The sequence below is a fragment of the Taudactylus pleione genome, unplaced genomic scaffold (assembly GCF_031769625.1).
Source record: "Taudactylus pleione unplaced genomic scaffold, aTauple2 ptg000572l, whole genome shotgun sequence".
Taxonomy (NCBI): Eukaryota; Metazoa; Chordata; class Amphibia; order Anura; family Myobatrachidae; genus Taudactylus; species Taudactylus pleione.
The window spans coordinates 996,599-1,017,913 of NW_028284974.1; the positions used below are offsets into that span (position 1 = coordinate 996,599).

Consider the following 21,315-nt stretch of genomic DNA (forward strand, 5'->3'; position numbering starts at 1 on the left):
AAACTAAGGTGAAAGGGAGTCACTGTCTTAGGACACAATTGAAGTAAATTGTGTAATTAGCTTTATCATACAATAGTTTATGTGTTTGTACCACATCCACACTGTGACTGAAGCCAGATGTGTCTTCATTATCTTTCCTGTTTCTATATCAGACTAAGAACACTGGCCAAACCCTGAGAGAAAGTGGCTATATAAACCGCTCCCTTCTGGCCCTAAGGATCTGCATTATGGCGCTACGCAAGAGACCAGGCAGCCATATTAATTATCGGGACAGCAAATTGACCTGGCTGCTAAAGGTATGTTATCACTATGAGATTACCTACATACATATGACCATACAACTGTACCTGATGTCAGGAGAGAGAAGGGCCCCGTGTACAGTCTCCATGCCGGCCTCCCCCTTCTCTTACAGGCACATGCACTAATTATACTCTGGCACTGCGCTTTCTCTACTGGGCATGTGCAGGACTTTGGAAATATGGCACCAATGTCATTGTCTCTGTGACTACATTGGTGATTACAGCATTGGCAGAGCGTTAAGTATAGGTTATGGGTGCAGGATGTGGACATGTATACCGTATACCCTGCACCCATTATAGATACACCCTGGGCGTATTTATAATGGGTACAGGGTGTGTAGTTCAGGGGGGCCTGCACCGCACATCCTACATCCATACTTTTTTTTTTATACTTACCACTCCCATGTAGCTACACAAAACGCCTTGAAAATAACCGCTGCTGCCTTTGTCCTGGTGTTTTTTGCATGTGCAGTAGGAAGTCACCAGGAAAATGGCTGTCACGCCATTTTCCCGATGTCTTACGCATGCGCAGTAGACTCTGGGCACACTCTCGTGTCCAGAGCCTACTGCTGCTGTCAGTTCACTGATGGCAGCTTGGGAGAGAGGAGGGGGCCGGGGAGAGAGGAGGGGGCCGGGGAGAGAGGAGGGGGCCATGCTCACTCCACGTCTGGGGCCCCCTCCTCTTCCCCCGGCTGCTATCAGAGAACTGACATCTCTTAATACGCCCCTGGATACACCCATGGCTGATGTATAAGTAGCATTAGTCACCTCTTAGATATCTTGTTGGGATACAAGCATTAAAGAATATGAATGTGAGTTATCAAACAGGGCCATGTGGTATAGTGTATGGGGGTGTGGCCACATATTATTGTAAATGCTGAGGTCCTGTGTACAGGGAATGTGGCCACAGCATCTATGCCTGAACCCCAATCATCAGGAATATTGCTCGTAAAACATCATTCTTTTGTGTTATCTCAGACAATATCTGCAATCAGCCATGATATTAGTATTTAGTGCAATCATTTGTTTCTCACAAACATAGTATAAAACAATAGTAGTAGATCTATAAGCTGCTTATTACAGTGTGTAAGGATTCCTCAGTGATCTCCCCTATAACCAGAGCTTTCTCTATCACAGGGTGCACTGAGTGGCAGGAGCAGAATGGTGATGATCACACACATCAGCCCTGCGGATGCTGCCTATGAAGACTCTCGCAGCACACTCACCTACGGGAGCAAGGCCAAGCACATCAAAACACTGGTGAGCAGCCCCAAGGGGTAACGGCATATTCATCTATGTTACTGGATAAAACTGTGGATCAATAAAGGATTTATTATTAAATAAAACAAATATTATGAACATTCAAAATCAGTTTTATTAGAAGATTGGTTGGAATGTGATTTACTTTCTATTGGAAATTCAGCTGCCGATTAAAATATGTTAAACATATCTACTACAGTCTCAATGAGTCATAAAAGCTACACCTGGGGTATTACATGTCTGTGTGAGGGCATGTAGGTTACCCATCCATAATCCCCTGTCTCCCTGTTTTCTCTGAGTGTGCCGGTGCCCAGTAACTAACTCTCTGCTGTTTACCCTTCTCCTGCAGGTGGTGAGGAACCGTGTTTGTGCCCCCCACAAAATTCCTGAGGCTACAAGAGAAGACAAAGTGCAGCTAAAAGACCCTCGTCCTCCAGGTATTTTTGTATCTTATAATGAAAAGATTGAGGGGTCTGTTTATCATAGTTGTGCACTAACAATTTGCATCACCACTTATGATAGCAATACATATTGTAGTTACACCACAAGTTACCATGCTGGGAGGTGGGAGGTATGTACATACGCTGGTCATTACAGTTGCAGATTAGGCAAAGGAAGCAACTGACCCAGGTACAATAGGAACAAATAAGGGTTTACACTTCCAAATATAATCCATTGACTAACTAAAGCAAAATATATACCAGACATAGTAGTAACTGTACTATTTCTATATTCTTTTCTACAGAGCCAGCCCATAAGGACCATAAGGACAAAGCCCCCAGTTCCAGTAACACTGGTCCTATGAGACGCTCTGAGTAAGTACCTTGTGCAGATATCGCATGAACAATATATAACAATGTGATTTATGGCTAGAAATGTAAAGTGATGATAATTAGTGTAATTTATAGATAATAATAGATTGTTATGAAGTATTTTGTTTAGCTATTGCTATTTAAATGTTATACACCATAATATGTAGCTATATGTACATTATTATATTATACTAACCTTAGCTATTGTTACATTCTCTTGGAGTCCATTAGGTGCAAATGTGTCTGTTTTCTCTTTTTAGGGCTTTGCTGCCTAAATTGTCATCCGTGGTCCATATGCCAAGAATAGACCTGGCAGTACCTGAGGCCGTGGTCCATATGTCAGATAAACACCTGGCAGTACCCGAGGCCGTGGTCCCTATGCCAAGAAAACACCTGGCAGTACCTGAGGCTGTGGTCCCTATGCCAAGAAAACACCTGGCAGTACCTGAGGCCGTGGTCCATATGCCAAGAAAAGACCTGCCAGTATCTGAGGCCGTGGTCCCTATGCCAGATAAATACCTGGCAGTACCTGAGGCCATGGTCCCTATGCCAAGAAAACACCTGGCAGTACCTGAGGCCATGGTTCCCATGCCAAAAAAACACCTGGCAGTACCTGAGGCTGTGGTCCCTATGCCAAGAAAACACCTGGCAGTACCTGAGGCCGTGGTCCATATGCCAAGAAAAGACCTGCCAGTATCTGAGGCCGTGGTCCCTATGCCAGATAAATACCTGGTAGTACCTGAGGCCATGGTCCCTATGCCAAGAAAACACCTGGCAGTACCTGAGGCCATGGTTCCCATGCCAAAAAAACACCTGGCAGTACCAGAGGCTGTGGTCCCTATGCCAATAAAACACCTGGCAGTAGCTGAGGCCATGGCCCCTATGCCAAGAAAAGATCTGGCAGTACCTGAGGCCGTGGTCCCCATGCCAAAAAAATACCTGGCAATACCTGAGGCTGTGGTCCCTATGCCAAAAAAACATGTGGCAGTACCTGAGGCCATGGTCCCCATGCCAAGAAAACACCTGGCAGTACCTGAGGCCATGGTCCCTATGCCAAGAAAACACCTGGCAGTACCTGAACCCATGGTGCTTATGCCAAGAAAACACCTGGCAATACCTGAGGTAAGTGCTTTTAGTGTCATTGTGGTTACTCTTTGTCATACAATGTAATGCTTATAGCACTGACATTTACATCTTATATTACTCCACAAGTGTCACAATTTATACACAATATGAGAAAAATAGGTTTCTTGTAATACAAATGATCTTGCAAAAACATAGTCCATTATAATTGTAAATTAAATAAAAGTAATTTGCAGTGGACAAGTCCATGGCCGCGATTCAATTCAAAGCAATGATGAGTAGCCGCGGGAGGGAGCTCCCAGGGCTATTCCATTCAGCCTGATGTTTGGCCCGACTAAGGATTTCTTCTCGCACCCTCCTGGGGGGTGAGGAGAAATCTGACAAAGTGTTCTAAAAGCCTCGCAGCCTAAACTTTGGTCGAAGAATGCCGGTTCTCACGACTAAACACCCATTTTTCGAATTAACAACGCACTGAATTGTATCGCAGCCAATAAGATAAGCTAAATATATAAAACTAAGAAATGTGAAAAAAGGCATGAAAAAACTCCATATAAAACTAGTAAAACAAATGTATTCTAATTATATATAATACATTTAGTCATCCATTGTAGTATTATAGAATTAAATACTGAAATTCTATTAGATATTCAGCTGCCAATTAAAATATGTTAGAAATATCTACTACAGGCTCAATCAGTCATAAAAGCTACACCTGTGGTATTACATGTCTCTGTGAGGACACGTAGGTTACTTATCCATAATCTCCTGTCTCCCTGTGTACTCTGAGTGTGCAGTGCCCAGTAACTAACTCTCTGCTGTCACCCTTCCTCCTGCAGGTGAAGGCGCACCATCTGAGTCTGGCCCACAAGATCCCTGAAGGCGCCAGAGCAATCAATGTTCAGCTGAGACTCGTCCACCAGGTATTCTTGTACCATGTAATTAAAAGTTTAAGGGATCTGTTTATCATAGTTGTGGACTAACAATCTGCATCACAGGTTATCGCAGCAATACAAATTGTAGTTACCCCACAAGTTACCATGCTGGGATGGCTGGGAGGTGTGAACATATGCTGGACTTTACAGTTGTACATATTTATCTATGTTACTGGGTATAACTGTGGTGGAACAAGGGATTTAATGGCATATATAATAATCTGAATTTCCTCTCTCCATACCTTTCACTTTCTATTGCATTTTCTTTACTATATAAAGTTTGATGCCGGGACAGCTGAAGCAATAACCAGGGCAGTAGAGATCCTGGCCGGGCCCGGGTAAAGGAGGGGGCGTGGCCTAATCACGGGAGGCGAGGCCACACCCCCTTGAAAAAAAATATAATTTTTGCAGCGCCGCTGCACACCGGGGAGGGGGGCGCTGTAAGCCCCCCAACCTGGCGCTACACAGAGGGGGGGCGCGATCAGTGTGATCGCTCCCCCCACAGCCATAGGAGGCTGCTCCAGCTGCTGCAGCAGCCGCGAGCAGTCTCACACAGCAGCCCAGCACAAGCTGTGTGCTGAGCTGATGTGAGGGAGGGGGGCAATGCCGGACCCAGGCCCCGCCGGACACCTCTAGCAAGCCCAGGCCTGGGTAAACTGTACCCACTCCCCCCCTCTCGGTGCACATGGCAATCACAGGCTGTCTCGGCAAATTGTAACTCACTATGCCCCTGTCGGCTCCCTCTGCCAGACGTCGGGGCTCTTGTGCACATGCATGTCCTGTAGGTCGTGCATGCGCAGACCCGTCACTGCTCCGAGAGGAGCAGTGAAAAGGAGCACTGAAGCCACTCGCGGGGACAGCAGGTTTCACATTAGTTGTCACCGCGCTGGAGCAATGATGAATTTCTGCGGCAGCCGCAGCGAGTTAGAATGTTAATTATCAGGTTCGTTCGGACCCCAATAATTAACATCATGAATAGGCCCCGTGTGAGGACACGTAGGTTACCAATCCATAATCCCCTGTCTCCCTGTATTCTCTGAGTGTGCCTGTGCCCAGTAACTAACTCTCTGCTGATTACCCTTCTCCTGCAGGTGGAGAGACACCGTGTTTGTGCCCCCAACAAAATCCTTGAGGCTACAAGAGACGACAAAGTGCAGCTAAAAGACCCTCGTCCTCCAGGTATTTTTGTATCTTATAATGAAAAGATTAAGAGGTCGGTTTATCATAGTTGTGCACTAACAATCTGCTTCACCACTTATCCCAGCAATACAGATTGTAGTTACACCACAAGTTACCAAGCTGGGAGGTGGGAGGTATATACATATGCTGGTCATTACAGTTACAGATTAGGCAAAGGAAGCAACTGACCCAGGAACAATAGAAACAAATAGGAGTTTACACTTCCAAACTATAATCCATTGACTAGCTGATGCAAAACATATACCAGACATAGTAGTAACTGTAATATTTCTATATTCTTTTCCAAAGAGCCAGCCCATAAGGATCATAAGGACAAAGTCCCCAGTTACAGTAACATTGGTCCTATGAGACGCTCTGAGTAAGTACCTTGTGCAGATATCACATGAACAATATGTAACAATGTGATTTATGTATAGAAATTATGAACATTAGTATCATTTATAGAAAGAAACAGATTGTTATGAAGTATTTTGTTTAGCTATTACTATATAAATGTTAACCATAATACACCATAATATGTAGCTCTGGGTACATTATTATATTATACTAATCTTAGTTATTGTTACCTTCTCATGGAGTCCTTTAGGTGCAAATGTGTCTGATTTCTCTTTTTAGGGCTTTGCTGCATAAACCGACCCCTGTGCTCCCTATGCCAAAAAAACACCTGGCAGTACCTGAGGCCATGGTCCCAATGCCAAGAGAACACCTGGCAGTACCTGAGGCCATTGTCCCTCAGCCAAGAAAACACCTAGCAGTACCTGAGGCCATTCTCCCTAGGCCACGAAAACACTTGGCAGTACCTGAGGCCATTCTCCCTAGGCCAAGAAATCATCTGGCAGTATCTGAGGCTGTGGTCCCTATGCCAAGAGAACACTTGGCAGTACCTGAGGCCATTCTCCCTAGGCCAAGAAAACACCTGGCATTACCTGAGGCCGTGGTCCCTATGCCAAGAAAACACCTGGCAGTACCTGAGGCCATTGTCCCTCGGCCAAGAAAACACCTGGCAGTACCTGAGGCCGTGGTCCTTATGCCAAGAAGACACCTGGCAATACCTGAGGTAAGTGCTCTCAGTGTCATTGTGGATACTAACCTTTTCCTTATGTCCTAGTATTTATATATCTCTTTGTCATACAATATATTGCTTATAGCACTGACATTTACATCTTATATTACTCCACAAGTGTCACAATTTATACACAATATGAGAAAGGAAAAATAGGTTTCTTGTAATACAAATGATCTTGCAAAAACTTAGGGCCTGATTCAGCTTTGGGAATAGAGAGAGTTATCTCACTCAACTGATCATATTGGTGAAACCATGCTGCACTGCAGGTGGGGCAGATTTAAAATGTACAAAGATATTTAGATTTGGGAGGGAGGTGTCCAAACTGACATCTAAATTGTAGAGTAATAATAAAGCTGTGCAGTATTTGTGGGCTACATTCAGAAGCAGCCAGTATTTACCCTGCATGCAAAATTTTTTTATGTATTTAAACCCCTTGCATTGCAACATGGTTTGTCCACGTTCACAGTTAAGTGCTAATTCTCACTCTATTCCCAAAGGTGAATCAGGCCCTTAGTCCATAATTGTAAATTAAATAAAAATAATTGGTAGTGGATAAGTCCATGGCTGCGATTCAATTCAAAGCAATGATGAATAACCTCTATATAAATGCCCCTGGCTACACCTGTGGTATTACATGTCTGTGTGAGGACACATAGGTTACTTATCCATATGCTCCTTTCTCCCTGTGTACTCTGAGTGTGCCAGTGCCCAGTAACTAACTCTCTGCTGTCCTCCCTTTCTCCTGCAGGTGAAGGCGCACCATCTGAGTCTGGCCCACAAGATCCCTGAAGGCGCCAGAGCAATCAATGTTCAGCTGAGACTCGTCCTCCAGGTATTCTTGTACCATGTAATTAAAAGTTTAAGGGGTCTGTTTATCATAGTTGTGGACTAACAATCTGCATCACAGGTTATTGCAGCAATACAAATTGTAGTTACCCCGCAAGTTACCATGCTGGGACAGTTGGGAAGAGTGTACATATGCTGGTCTTTACAGCTGTGCAATATTATAAAAAAGGCTGCTTTGGAGTATGCTGTTATGGAGTGGTGTATATGGCATATATGGCACAGGACTGAAATGCAGATTAGGCAAAGGAAGTGACTGATCTGGGAACAATAGGAACAAATAGAGGTTTATACTTACAAACTATGGAGCTGATTCAGAGTCGCTTGCTATATGCGATCGCTTGCATGATGTGTATGCAGATTGAAATGCATTAGCACACCCAGTATTTCTTAGAGAGAGATCACATAGTGTATGCAGACAGCCACCAGCCTGTCTTAAAACAGCAATGCATTAGCAGACCCAGTATTTCTTAGAGAGCGATCACATAGTGTATGCAGACACCCACCAGCCTGTCTTAAAACAGCAATGCATTAGCAGACCCAGTATTTCTTAGAGAGCGATCACATAGTGTATGTAGACACCCACCAGCCTGTCTTAAGATGCCCACTTGTGCACGTCATGTCCAGGAAGTGTATGCAAACATTGGTACATCGGGTAACATTGGATGCGATCGCAGCGCTTAATGTTGACCATACCCTGCCGTAAGCACTGCGAGCAATTCAGTGTAAAAACAAGCCAGGTGACGTGTACTATGATACTGTCTTATCATTATACACACCTCTAACACGCCATTGAGATGCTCAGGCACGCCTGTGTTTGCACCTCCACTCCCCCGTTTTTAATGGCCAGCCCCTGTTACCACCTACAAACGGCTTCTCCTGTCACTCTCTCTGCTGGGCTGTCTATGCGCAGCGAGCGAACGCATTGTGAACTTTTGCTAAGGTTTGCGCACACTGCATACATACTGCATACCATCGGCAGCAGCGAGCGTTTGCCTCTAAGCGAGCGGCTCTGAATGAGCTCCTATTATCCATTGACTAACTGATGCAAATCATATACCAGACACAATAGTAACTGTATTATTTCTGTATTCTTTTCCATAGGACCGTACTAGAAGGACAAGCAGCTCAGTTCCAGGGACATTGTTCCTATGAGATGCACGTAAGTACTTTGTGCTGATATCGCATGAACAACATGTAACAATGGGAATTATGGCTTAAAATTTTATATAATGAAAAATAGTGTAATTTATAGATAAGAATAGATTATTATGAAATATTTTTAGCTAGATATAGTTAAATGTACAGAACGCAACAATCGGCCAATTGCAGGTGTATTAGAAACTGTGATCCAAGCTGAATCAGGCCCTATGTACATACCTTCCAGCTTTTACACACACAAATGGGGACAAACAATAATAACAGCCAAGAGCCCCAGGACCAGACTGGTACAGTATCATTGCCATAGCCCCTCCAGTGCTGCAAACTAACAGTAATATGAAATGATGACATGGTGGGGGGGGAGCACCGATGCTCCTTCTCACACAGGACACCACAATGTCTATTTACAGCTCTGCCATAATATCTAGTTATGGATCCCACTCATATACTAATCTTTGCCTCTCAGTAACTATCATAGAGCACATTACAGTTTACTTACAGTCACTGTAATATATTTATTTTTCTGTATAATAATATAGAATAACTGATGAGTATAAAATGAGGAGGACAATGTCCCAATGATGTGAATCAGCCTCATTATGTTGTATAATGTTCTCATGGAGTCATTTAGGTACTATGGTGTCTGTTTTCTCTTTTAGGGGTTTGTGGCCCCCGTGAACTGTAAGCCAAGGAAACATCTGGCAATGCCAAGGAAACATCTGGCAATACCGTAAGTGCTCTCAGTGTTATTGTGCTCACTTTCACTTTCCTTATGACCTAGTATGTATACAACCCATATACAAGCCGGCACTCGGGATCTGGTGGTCAGAATCCTGACACCGAGATCCATGCAGGGTTAGGATACTGGCACGTGTCGATAAGTATCATAACCCCACCCCTAACCCTCCCCCAAGTGCCTATCCCTAACCCTCCCCCCTAGTGTCTAAACTTAACCCTCCTAACCCTCCCCCTAGTGCTTAACCCTAACCCTCCCCCTATCCACTACCCCCCCCCCAGTGCCTAACCCTAAACCCACTACTTACCATAGATATGCCGACACTGGGATTCTGAGCCCTGGCATCCCGACTGCCGGGATTTAAACTACAGCAATACCAATATATTTCTTATTACACTGACATTTCCATCTCGTATTACTCCTTGTGTATCATAATTTATACACAATTTGGTGTAAGGAAAAATACGTTTCTTTTAATGGAAGTGACCTGGCAGAAACATAGTCCATTATAGTTGTAAATTAAATAAAAATAATTGTCAGTTTTACATATATTGTGTCCAGCAGGACACAGATCCATTAGATAAGCTACATATATAAAACTAAGAAATGTGAACATAAGCATGGAAAACCTCCAGATAAAACTGGAAAAACTAATATAAACCAATAATATATAATATATCTAGTCATTCATTATAATGTTTTAGAATGAAGCTATCCTTGTAGTAAAACATGCTCCTTTATTTCAATTTAATTAATACTGCCCTTGAGGATTTGAGAGTAGTTACCCTCCCCACCTAATCCCCAAATCCTTACCCTCTCCCTTGTGCCACTACTTCAATCTTTTCCATTTTGAATGTAAGCTCTCACTAGCAGGGCCCTCCTTCTTTTTGGCTACTATACTAAGAAGAGTGCATTCTGGTCAGTACTATGCAGGACCCCTTCATTTAAAAATTCTCAGTCACATATATAATGCTGATATTAATTTCTCCATAACTGTAACTAATGTGCATTGCAATTACAGTATACTAAGCAGATCCCAATCTGGTGGCCAGTATACTAAGCAGACCCCAATCTGGTGGTCAGTATACTAAGAAGACCCAAATCTGGTGGCCAGTATACTAAGCAGACCCCAATCTGGTGGTCAGTATACTAAGAAGACCCCAATCTGGTGGCCAGTATACTAAGCAGACCCCAATCTGGTGGCCAGTATACTAAGAAGACCCCAATCTGGTGGCCAGTATACTAAGCAGACCCCAATCTGGTGGCCAGTATACTAAGCAGACCCCAATCTGGTGGCCAGTATACTAAGCAGACCCCAATCTGGTGGCCAGTATACTAAGAAGACCCCAATCTGGTGGCCAGTATACTAAGCAGACCCCAATCTGGTAGTCAGTATACTAAGCAGACCCCAATCTGGTGGCTAGCATATAAATCAGATACTCAATTAGGTATGTGTTGTATAAAACAGTCCCATAATCTGATGGCTCGTGTATGGTAGATATCCAATTTAATAGTTTGTGCATTAAACAGGCATCAAAGATGGGTTATTAGTTTATCATCTACACTTTATTCAGGTTCATCAGTGGGGGTGGGGTAGGGTGGGACAATAAGACAAGAGGCTTTGTAGATATCCTTTGACCCTGCATCTGTATATGCTATTGGTTATACCAACATTGTGCTGTATTTTTCCCACTCCTGTCAATGGACATTCCAGTGGCCCATTTATTGCAATGGAGTTGTGTGCTACACATAGAAACTCTTTTGAAATCAATAGGAAATTTAAATGAATTGACAGGAATGGAGCCTCATAGTATTGCTAATTATTATTTTTTTCCCCATGTTAGCAGAGATTCATTTAATCTGTACTGATGTTTGGTTATAGCAAAGAATCCCCATGACTCCCCTCACAGCCTACCAATCGCAACAGCTAGTGTAGGAAACCACCTGTAATTGGCTGAGCAGCCAGCTCATAGTCATTCTGCAGAGAAAGTCTGAGCGGAACTGTTTGTGTCTTCCATTGTTATACACATTATACACATTAGGAAGAGTACCAATACATTACAAGAAGAAAAAAATAATGTGACTACCAATTAAAAAGATTTTCCTGTAGATAAAAATATTTACAATGTATTTGCCTTAAAAATTAAGGTCCCATTAAATTACAAATTAAAATATTTTTGGGATTCCATATACTGTATAACACAATCCCATTGGATTACAAATTAAAATTTGGGATAAAAATTACTTTTATTTTTACATGACTGACACTATGATTGCTTACACTTTGTCATTACACACTTTTCATTAGAATACTTTGGGGAATTGTATTCTGGTTACAATTTCTCTGTCATTGCTGTTATACTTAGAGTATTCTCACTATTGTTAAAACAGAAATGTTTAATTCTTCCTATGAATTGATGATGTGAAACTTTCATTTAATTCCCTTTAGATCAAGACTACAGCTCGTTGTAGCGCACGTTCTGTCATCCATCTGGAATGTGCCCATAGAAGGTGATGAAAAGATCCGCTTGGGCCGAGGCCATCACCTTGTTGCATTGTCCAATAACACCATCGGCCACTTATCAAATTAACATCTTACCAATTAAATAAACATTATTGGTGATTTCAGTGGTTTCAATTAATTACATTTCATAACTGAATTTTATTATATCCTTATTTTATTGCATTCCTTTTGTAACATTATTCTTAGATCTCATAAGGTTTATGTTAGGGCAGTAGCAGTAGAAGTAGGGAGATGATAAGACCTTTACAACTTGAGGAGTTCACCTTTAGTAAGCTGCCTTTCCCTTACAGCAAGACGTGCTTAAGCCCTGGGGATGGTACGGTCTTCATTTCCCACCCCACTAACACACTGATATATGGTAGGTTTTTGCAGGGATGGATTATAGGCAGGGCGGACGAGGTGGTCACCCAGGGCTCCCCGCACATTGCCGGCCCCTGCACTGTACCAAGCATTGCCCTGAACCGGGCCACTCTGGACCGGTATACACTACCTTTCCGGTTCGTTTTGGCTTGTTACTTGAATTGAGACTGATGAAGAAAGCTTTGTCTCCGCCTCTACATTGGGTGGCCCGTCCGTGGCTGCCTGTCAAAGCCCCGCCCCCTCGCTGGCACATTGCTGCGATTTGCGGGTGTATGTGTGGGGGCTGGGCTTGATGCCTGTGACATGCCCGTCCCCATCAGAAACCTGATGATGGAACTGAGGCCTAAAATAAAAACAGGTAGTATGACTCTACTAGTGTCCATGTGTGTGCTCATGCTCTCTCCCCCTCCCTCTCTTTCCCCCTTCTCTCTATCTTTTCCACTCTCTCTCTGAGGGTAATTTTATTGGTAGGGGCCCTCACAACTTAGTTGCCCTGGGGCCCTCACAAGCTGTAATCCGGCCCTGAGTTTTTGGACTGTGGGAGGGGAATGCAGTCAACACCCTGGAGCACACATTGCCGCTGCTCACTATCCCGGCACCGGAATCCTGACATGAGTCAGAATCAGGGTTAGGTTTAGGGGTTAGGGTTATGTACTAAAGGAAGTTGGGTTAGGCAGTGGGGGGTAGAGTCGGGTTTAGTCTGTGGGGGAGAGGGTTCGGGTTAGGCTGCAGTGAGGGGAGGGTTGGGGTTTGACTTTGGGAAAGCTAGGGTTAAGCTACAGGAAAGGTGGGTTAGGGTTAGGATACTTACCTGCATGGGTCAGGATTTCCACTGTCAGGATTACAGCACAGGAATTCTGAATGTCGGCATTGCATGTGCTGGGATTGTGTACCCAACCTGTGGGAGGAAACAAGGCACCTGGGGGAAACTGCACAAAGATGAGGAGGAAGATGTGGGAGAAAGTTGCAGCATTGATTTGGTAAGTGGAAACACAAGACACGCACCATGCAGACTCTTCAACAGTAACATTGGCATTATTTTTTTACTTATTAAAGTCATCCTGCCATGGCACTGCCCCCACACTGTTATAGTATGTCAGGTATCCCTTCCATACTGGCCACAGTGATCAGGACACAGCAACAGCCGAAAGGAGGAGGTGGGGTGCCATCGGCTGGACACCGCAGTAGCCGCGGCTTGCTTCAAGGAGCAGTGGCTCCTGCTTCCATGGAGGTTAATGGCTGCTCTGCAGCCGCGCCGGAAAGGGGGTGCCGCTGTCTGTCAATCACTGTTGATTGAGGGGGGTGCTACCGATTGTCAGTCACACTACAGTGATGGTCCTTGATGCATGCGCAGTGTGAATCAGAAGCGTGCGCGGTTTACTGATAATCGCTCAACTGCGAAAACATCGGCTTAGTGTACAACTCCGAACCAGGCCCTAAATACCCTGTGGCGTGTGACATGTTATGTGACATGATATGCTCTCTCTGGTAGGTGGCTGCCACTGATATATATATATATACTGGTTTGTTTTTATGTGAGTGCATCTATTAAAGATATATTTTTCCTTTTAAAAACCAGTATCATGCTATATACGTGTTTATGTTATCGCACACATCCCATATGGAATGCTGTTATGGAGAAAAGTGTGAAAATCATTTGAGATACGCTTGAAACCAAGAATCAAATGTAAAGGCATTACCATACGGTGCTATTTCTTTCATATTAAAAATGCATCTACTCTAATATTTATCTTACACAGATATGGGAGCTGATGCACCTCTTTCCAGCACTATTACTTACAGAGGGGCCTCTCACTGGGTGTGAGTGTGGAACACAGAGTGAACTCTTAAATCCGCTTAAGTCAGAGGTTCCCAAACTCCGCCATTACAGTCCAGGTTGTAAGGATATCTATGCTTAATCACAGGTGACTTAATTAGAAGCAGCAGTCAATTTGATTTAACCATCTGGGTCAAGCATGGATATCCTTAAAACCTGGACTGCAATGGAGGAGTTTGGGAACCACTGTGCTACGTGATTACCCTATGAACATTTTTGCTTTTTATTTCCCTTAAGTTAACAATCGGAGGAGGAATGAAAAAGAAAAAAAAGGAAACCTCTGGAGAAACTCGTCATTAGATGTTTCTAAGGGGCCCATTTATCAATGATCACATGTTCAGTGTGATCTGGGTGCAATATTAGTGCTCATGATCGCATTGCAGTAAGCGATCATACCGGCCAAGTGTATTAAAGAGCACCCGCAGGGACAGGGGCTCAGAGTGAAGTGACCAAGTCAGGGGCCATTCCTGTGCCAGGACTTCTGTTCATATATAAAATTCAATCTACAGACCACACGTGTGGTGGCGATTGCAGGGGGTAGGTAGGGATTCCTGGTAATTCTTGTAATGTGTAGCCCATAGGTTACAGCAGCACAATGCTATCTAATGATGGTGTTAGCGGTGGAGGCCAATCTCCGTAATGCTTCACATTCCAGATCTTGGTAAATCTGGCAGCATTGCACCTTTGGGGGTTGCGGCTACTGTCAGAAATAGAGGGATATCGGCAGCAGATATCGGAGATACATACAGAAACATGAACAAATTGTGCCTCTGTTGCCTAAATCCCAAAGATCATTCTTTACCCATCTGGCACAGAGAATATTACTGTATTGTATTCTTTAGTGAAAATTACACGTGTCACGTTTTTACGGCAGGCGTGCTCCTTTCAGTGTCGTGCAAAGTGAGTGCTGCTAATGGGAGCTCCAGAAATGACAGTCTGATGCCCTAATGACAGTCTGAGGCCCTAATGACAGTCTGCTGCCCTAATGCTTCATTCACTGCTCTTCAGGACCAGCTCATGTCTTTTTGCCCTCAGAGATCCCATGTTCTAGGTGCATCCTCCAGTTGCCATGGGATCTATCATCAATGTTGATGCATTATATTTTCTGCATGCCAGGTCTGGATTGAAAACAGCAGAGACTGGGAATGGACTTTTCTCTCCTTCTCTAGTAGATCAGCAGCGTCTTTTGTTGCCATCAGAACAAAGTTGGTTCAATTCCCAACTCATTAAAGCTCACTCACCAGTTTCCTTTATTTGTAACCATCTCATTGGCTCTAGCTCTATTAACCAAGCCCTATTTTCCATTAGTATTACAAAATAATAATTTATTTATCTGTCATCTATTTAACACATAAGTTGTTTGTAAGATCAGAAGGACAGAACCGTCCGTCCTTTTTGCTGATATGTGTTTCTCTTGTTATACTACCATACGCATTGTAGGATGGCATTTTGTCTTATGCGTTTGCCTGTACCAAGAATAGATTGTAAGCCCTGCAGATCCAGATATATTTTCTTATGATTACTTCCTACTTATTGTATAGTGTAGGCTATATAAAGCAATATAAAGAGAACAAGATATTCCTTAATGGGGCACACACGGACCAATAATTTCTACTATTAGATGAATTTAGCAATGGACATAATGACAAAAATTAAAATACAGTATAACTTTATTATATAAAAAATTAAAAAGTTGTCCACAAAATATAACAGTATGAATATGATCCAAAAAATAAAGAAATGAAACCACTATATATATCTCCTGTATAATTATTTCTTGTAATATGACTTCTTAGAACTGTATAATAAAATCATCCTAAGAGCCAAGAATGATGGTATCATAACTAAAAGAGATTTTGAATTTCTTAAAACAGAATATCCTAAGATACCTACTTTGTATTTATTACCTAAGATTCATAAAAATGAAAGCAACCCACCCGGGAGACCAATAGTCTCCGGGATGGGTAGCCTTACTGAGAGTGCAAGTAAGTTCTTAGATTTCCATTTAAGGAATTACGTCTTGGGTTTACCATCCTTCACTCGAGATACATCCGATGTATTGAACAAAATCCAGGACGTTATCCTTGATGATGACACATGGCTGATAACTTGTCATGTGGAAAGTCTCTACACAAGTATCAGCCATGACCATGGGATTAAGGCAGTACAGTATTTTCTAAATATGGATTGGAATACGGACTTCAACGAATTTTTGATAACATTGCTACAATTCGTACTTAGTAATAACTATTTTGTATGTAACGACAAGTTCTACCTCCAGGTAAGAGCTACTGCAATGGGCACCACTTGTGCCCCCACATATGCAAACCTCTACCTGGGGTGGTGGGAGAGGGAGTACGTATTTAATGAGGAAAATGATACCTATACAAAACATATCATTTTGTGGCTCAGCTATATTGACGATCTTTTGATAATTTGGGAGGGAGAGATGAAACAATTTGAAGAATTTTTAATGAAATTAAATATGAACAACTTGAATCTAAAATTGACATGTGAAATGAGTCAAAAAAACATCAACTTTTTAGATGTCTCCCTCACTATCGAAGAAGATGGACATATATCATCAGATTTATTCATAAAAAAGCATCTACCAACAGTATTTTACATAACAAAAGTTCTAATTTTCCCCCAGTTCTGAGAGGTTTACCTAAGGGTGAATTTCTTCGGATGAAACGTAATTGCTCAAAGAATCACACATTCCAAGAAAGATCAGAACAACTAAGTGATAGATTGAGATCTCGAGGATACAGTAATAGGACCATCAAAAAAGCTTGTGAAGAATCTACTAAATATACTAGAGATCAGTTATTAATACCTAAAACTAAACAGAAGGAAGTAGGATGTGTGAGATTTGTTGGAACCTTCTGTCATGAGTGGAAACAGATCCAAGAAATTTTACAGAGACATCTGAATGTACTTCAGACGGATCAAGATCTTATGGAAATCCTTGGAGATAGGATCCAAATGAGTTGGAGACGTTCCAAAAATTTGAAGGCTATCTTGGTCCAGAGCCATCTTGAAACACCTAAAAAGCCCCTTTATTTTAGGAAAGGCTCGAGAAAATGTGGAACCTGCAAAGCTTGCTGGACAATGGTCACTACTGAAACCTACAGGGATAGATTTAACAAAATCTGGCAAATAAAAGATCATATAGATTGCAATACCTCAGTGGTTGTTTACAATTTCAAATGCCCTTGTGATAAACAGTATATTGGTAAGACTATACGACCTCTTAAAAGACGGGTTCTTCAGCATTTGGGCAACATAAAAAATGCCAAATGTGACCAACTTCTCTTTAAGCCTTTAACATCGGTAGCTAGGCATTTCTTGAGATTTCTTGAAGGGAATCCGATAGGCCTGAGAGCGTACGGAATGAGGAGAATAGGAACCAATATCAGAGGGGGAGATATTGATTGTGAACTCCTCAAACAAGAGACGAGACTTATTTTTCTCATGGATACCTTAACTCCCAGAGGTTTAAATGAAGAAAACAACTATATAGCCTTTTTGAAATAATGAACTTGTAGGGAATGAAATAAGAGACAAATGTCTTCCTTTCGAATGTAACAACTACCTTCACATCCTTCTTTCCCCTATTTCATATGAAACTAAAAATGATTAACTTATCTGGTATCTATATGAGAAAAAAATAGAGACCTTTTTTGATTTTCTGAATACTTGCAGTTGTCACTATTTTTTAATGATAATTATTGGTTAATTTATCAATATTTAATATGAGCAAGGGTTACTGTTTTTATTATTTCTCCCTTTAGATTAGTATGGTTTGATTTTATATGGGTTATTTGTTTTGTCACTTGCACTCACCTGAGACCTTTGGTCTCCTTAACACATTGAATAGTCACTTTTTTTCACTGTCAATATTTTATTTCTAATTATTCATATTTTTGTTCATTTGTATATAATATTCTTATATAATATATTTTTTTATTTATTCATTTTTATATTATTTTTATGTATATATGTAGGGTTGTATATATCTATATCAGTATACTAATTATTATTTTTGATTTTTTGATATATCCTCTTTCATCAAAAGGGATTTTCACTAGTATTTTCCAATATTTTTATTATTATATGGTAAAAAAAAAATTGTATGAAAATATAAATGTTTTTCTTTTTTCAGGGATTCTCACTGATCTTTTTTGACAACGAATGATTATTTGCACACAACTATTTTTATTAATATGGATAGGCTGTAATGTTTATGGAGATACGGTAATTATAAATAGATATAGGATTTGCCATTGTTTGAAGGCGAACATTCAATTTTCTTTTATTAGGCGATAATAATTCTATTAAATATGGAATGTGTACAATAATCAATATATACATGATTCACCATTTTATGAATATGATTATTGAGTATTTTATTTTAATTACTCAATTATACATCACAACATTGTTATCCCGTTAAACATTGGGGATCTATGGATATAGTGGAGAGTTTTCTGACATCGATATTCCAATAATAATGATTACTCATTATTAGTTATCATTATCTAATTTTTATATAATTTTAAGAATTGGGTAATATAATGATATTATAAGATCAAGCAAACATTAGAGATTTATAGATAGAATGGATTGTGTTTTGATATTAATATTTAAACGATTACTGCATGAATCATTGAATTCTCTAATATATACCATATTAGAATCTATGATTCATATATCCATTACTCTAGCCTCAAGGAGTTTATATACTTATAACACGAAGATCAAGTGACCAGCATTAATAGATCTATAATCTACATTTATCATACTTAGGGAACTGAAGAAAGGGAGAACAGATGTCCTAGTGGTTGTCTTAATACGATAAATGAGATATCTACAAACTATAGATAGTACAATACTTCTTAGAGTAAAAACTTAATACGCGGATAGGCAATCCATTGGGTGAGTCTTATCCACATCCATGAATTCTGGACTCGATTAAGGCATCCTGAATACACACTATGGGTTTGGATAGCAAGCCATAGTCGTTAGCTGAAGGGTGGTGGGCGGTGCCGCTATGACGCGTCTTAGCGTGATTGGTCACATGAAATGGGGACATCTCTGGATTGGTTGCGGACAATACATCCGGGTGTATTAGGATACCCCGATGTGGGATTCGGCTTGCCTTGACAAAGCCAGTGTAGCGAAACACCTCGTCGGTAGCGGCGCATGTGATCTGACCTCATGTCCTATTATTAGAATATACCATCTATATGTGGTGTTTGTGCACGTGTATCCCGATTTAGGGCAGAGATTAATGTTCCTGAACTGCCTTTATTAATACATACGATCTATATGTGGTGTTTGTGCACGTGAATCCCAATTTAGGGCAGAGATCACTGTACCTGAACTGCTGTATAATTGATCCTGAACAGTAACGTTACTCATACATAGAGTGACCTATTTGCATATTTCCCAGCAATACATGCCGGGATAGAAAAACTTTTTCCAAAAAACTGTGGGAGGATGTGTTAATGCACTATTATCACTGTGAATTATTATTTCAAAATATTTCCACAAACAAATAAAGGAATAATATGTGTTACTAAGATAATTTTTCAGTGGTATAATATAACTCACCCTAATTGTTTCAGCACATTGTTAAAACTACTCCCTGAGAATTTATCATTACTGGATGTAAAAGAATAAAATATATTCTGACAAACTGTATAAATATATTTCCCAATATTACTAATTTTAAGTTAACCCATGGCCTGCTAGACAAGCAGAAACCTGGAGACTATATATCTTCAATATCTGATCTCATAATCAACAGAGAATTTTGAGTTTGTATGTAATTTCTATGCAGTTACACAAGCACACTAATTATTTAGCTGCATTCTGATAATACCAAATAGGTGTGAATTCAAGTCCTAAATCAGCTATTTATTGAGCCATAAAAGTGGCAGATACGTGCGCCGTAATCAGTTTTTAATCACCATTTTCTTCATCTTTGTGACATATATATTTTTAATCAATTTTCGCTTTCCTTCCTTGTATATTGGACTCTATAACAATAAATGTTACGTTTTAACAATCAGTGCACCACTTACGACATTTCATCCTTTCTCTCTTATGCTTGAATAATATGTATAGTAGTAATATTCTATTAATGATCGTAAATATATTTTTCGGGTGTCTGTAGAGCTAAGGATATTGATACCGTTTGAACAGCATCGATATTAGAGAGGTTTGATTGCACAGACCAGATTGCCCATACCTCCCATTTCAATATAAAATAACTTTGTCACACAGAAACAGTTTGCGGTTCCAACACACACAAAGGTACTATATTGTAAAAAGGGTATAATCAGCCTTAATCTATACAATGCAGCTATATACAGGATAAAGACAAAGATACAATTACCAATATTTCGCCATGCGGTCTGGATCCTAGACTAACAGCTGTCCATCAGGATTGCTGTGTGTTTCTTTAGGGTTAGGCAGGGAGAAAGGAAGCAAAGAAAAAAGGGGCTGGGATCCAGACTGCATGGCAATTTATAGGTGTACAATTACCTTTGAACATAATCTGAATACTCAGAGGGGTTCCCTATTGGCCCTTTATTACTGAGTCACAATGGTTGTTGCTATTCATTTGTTAGTAAATGGTTGACGTCACTGGAGGTTGAACTGTTTAAAAAAATCCCTTTGTACTAACATTTGGCATGCAAATCTACAGGGGAGGTGTACAGTGATTTATACAGTATAGAGTATAATTCTTGGCAGGTCTTCATAACTCGATAGTGATCCCTTCCATATTCATTCTGTTGGTTTCATATTCCTGTTGAGACAGAGGGAAATCGGTAGATACTACTCATGACCCATTTATCTTATTCCTAATCCCAGATATCATATAACTGCTATTTAACATGTAACATTCACTGTATACCTTTAAAACACATAGCATTGTGCGTATCTCAGTCAGTTTAGGGTTAAATGGGATATACGTTTATTGTAAGGAAAGGCTGCTGTCCGTCGGGGTAAGGTTTCCGACAATAATACTTAAAAGCTGGCTATGCGATTGAAACGCAAAACAGTATTTAAACAGTATTGCTGTACTAACTTTATGTGTTTATGTAATGTAAAAATGGCGCTTAACTGTTGTGAGCACAGAAGCATGGCTCGCCATTCACAATATGGCGAGTTGCGGGGGCATGGGATGCGTG

At 41.0% G+C, this 21,315-nt stretch overlaps 1 protein-coding gene and 1 long non-coding RNA gene across 2 annotated transcripts; both read left to right on the forward strand.

Moving 5' to 3' along the window:
* Positions 1 to 240: 240 nt before the first annotated feature.
* On the forward strand, positions 241 to 6,558 carry LOC148481605 (uncharacterized). The gene is made up of 11 exons (XM_088453158.1): positions 241 to 296; positions 1,437 to 1,559; positions 1,909 to 1,996; positions 2,305 to 2,374; positions 2,632 to 2,854; positions 2,906 to 3,493; positions 4,291 to 4,374; positions 5,478 to 5,565; positions 5,875 to 5,944; positions 6,202 to 6,505; positions 6,538 to 6,558. The coding sequence occupies exons 2-11, from the start codon at positions 1,461 to 1,463 to the stop codon at positions 6,556 to 6,558; spliced, it is 1,635 nt and encodes a 544-aa protein (XP_088309284.1). The 5' UTR covers positions 241 to 296; positions 1,437 to 1,460.
* Positions 6,559 to 6,585: 27 nt separating this feature from the next.
* Positions 6,586 to 11,985, forward strand: LOC148481606 (uncharacterized). The gene is made up of 5 exons (XR_015871892.1): positions 6,586 to 6,643; positions 7,401 to 7,484; positions 8,600 to 8,657; positions 9,316 to 9,386; positions 11,842 to 11,985. It is a non-coding gene; the product is annotated as an uncharacterized LOC148481606 (long non-coding RNA).
* The last annotated feature ends 9,330 nt before the right edge of the window (positions 11,986 to 21,315 follow it).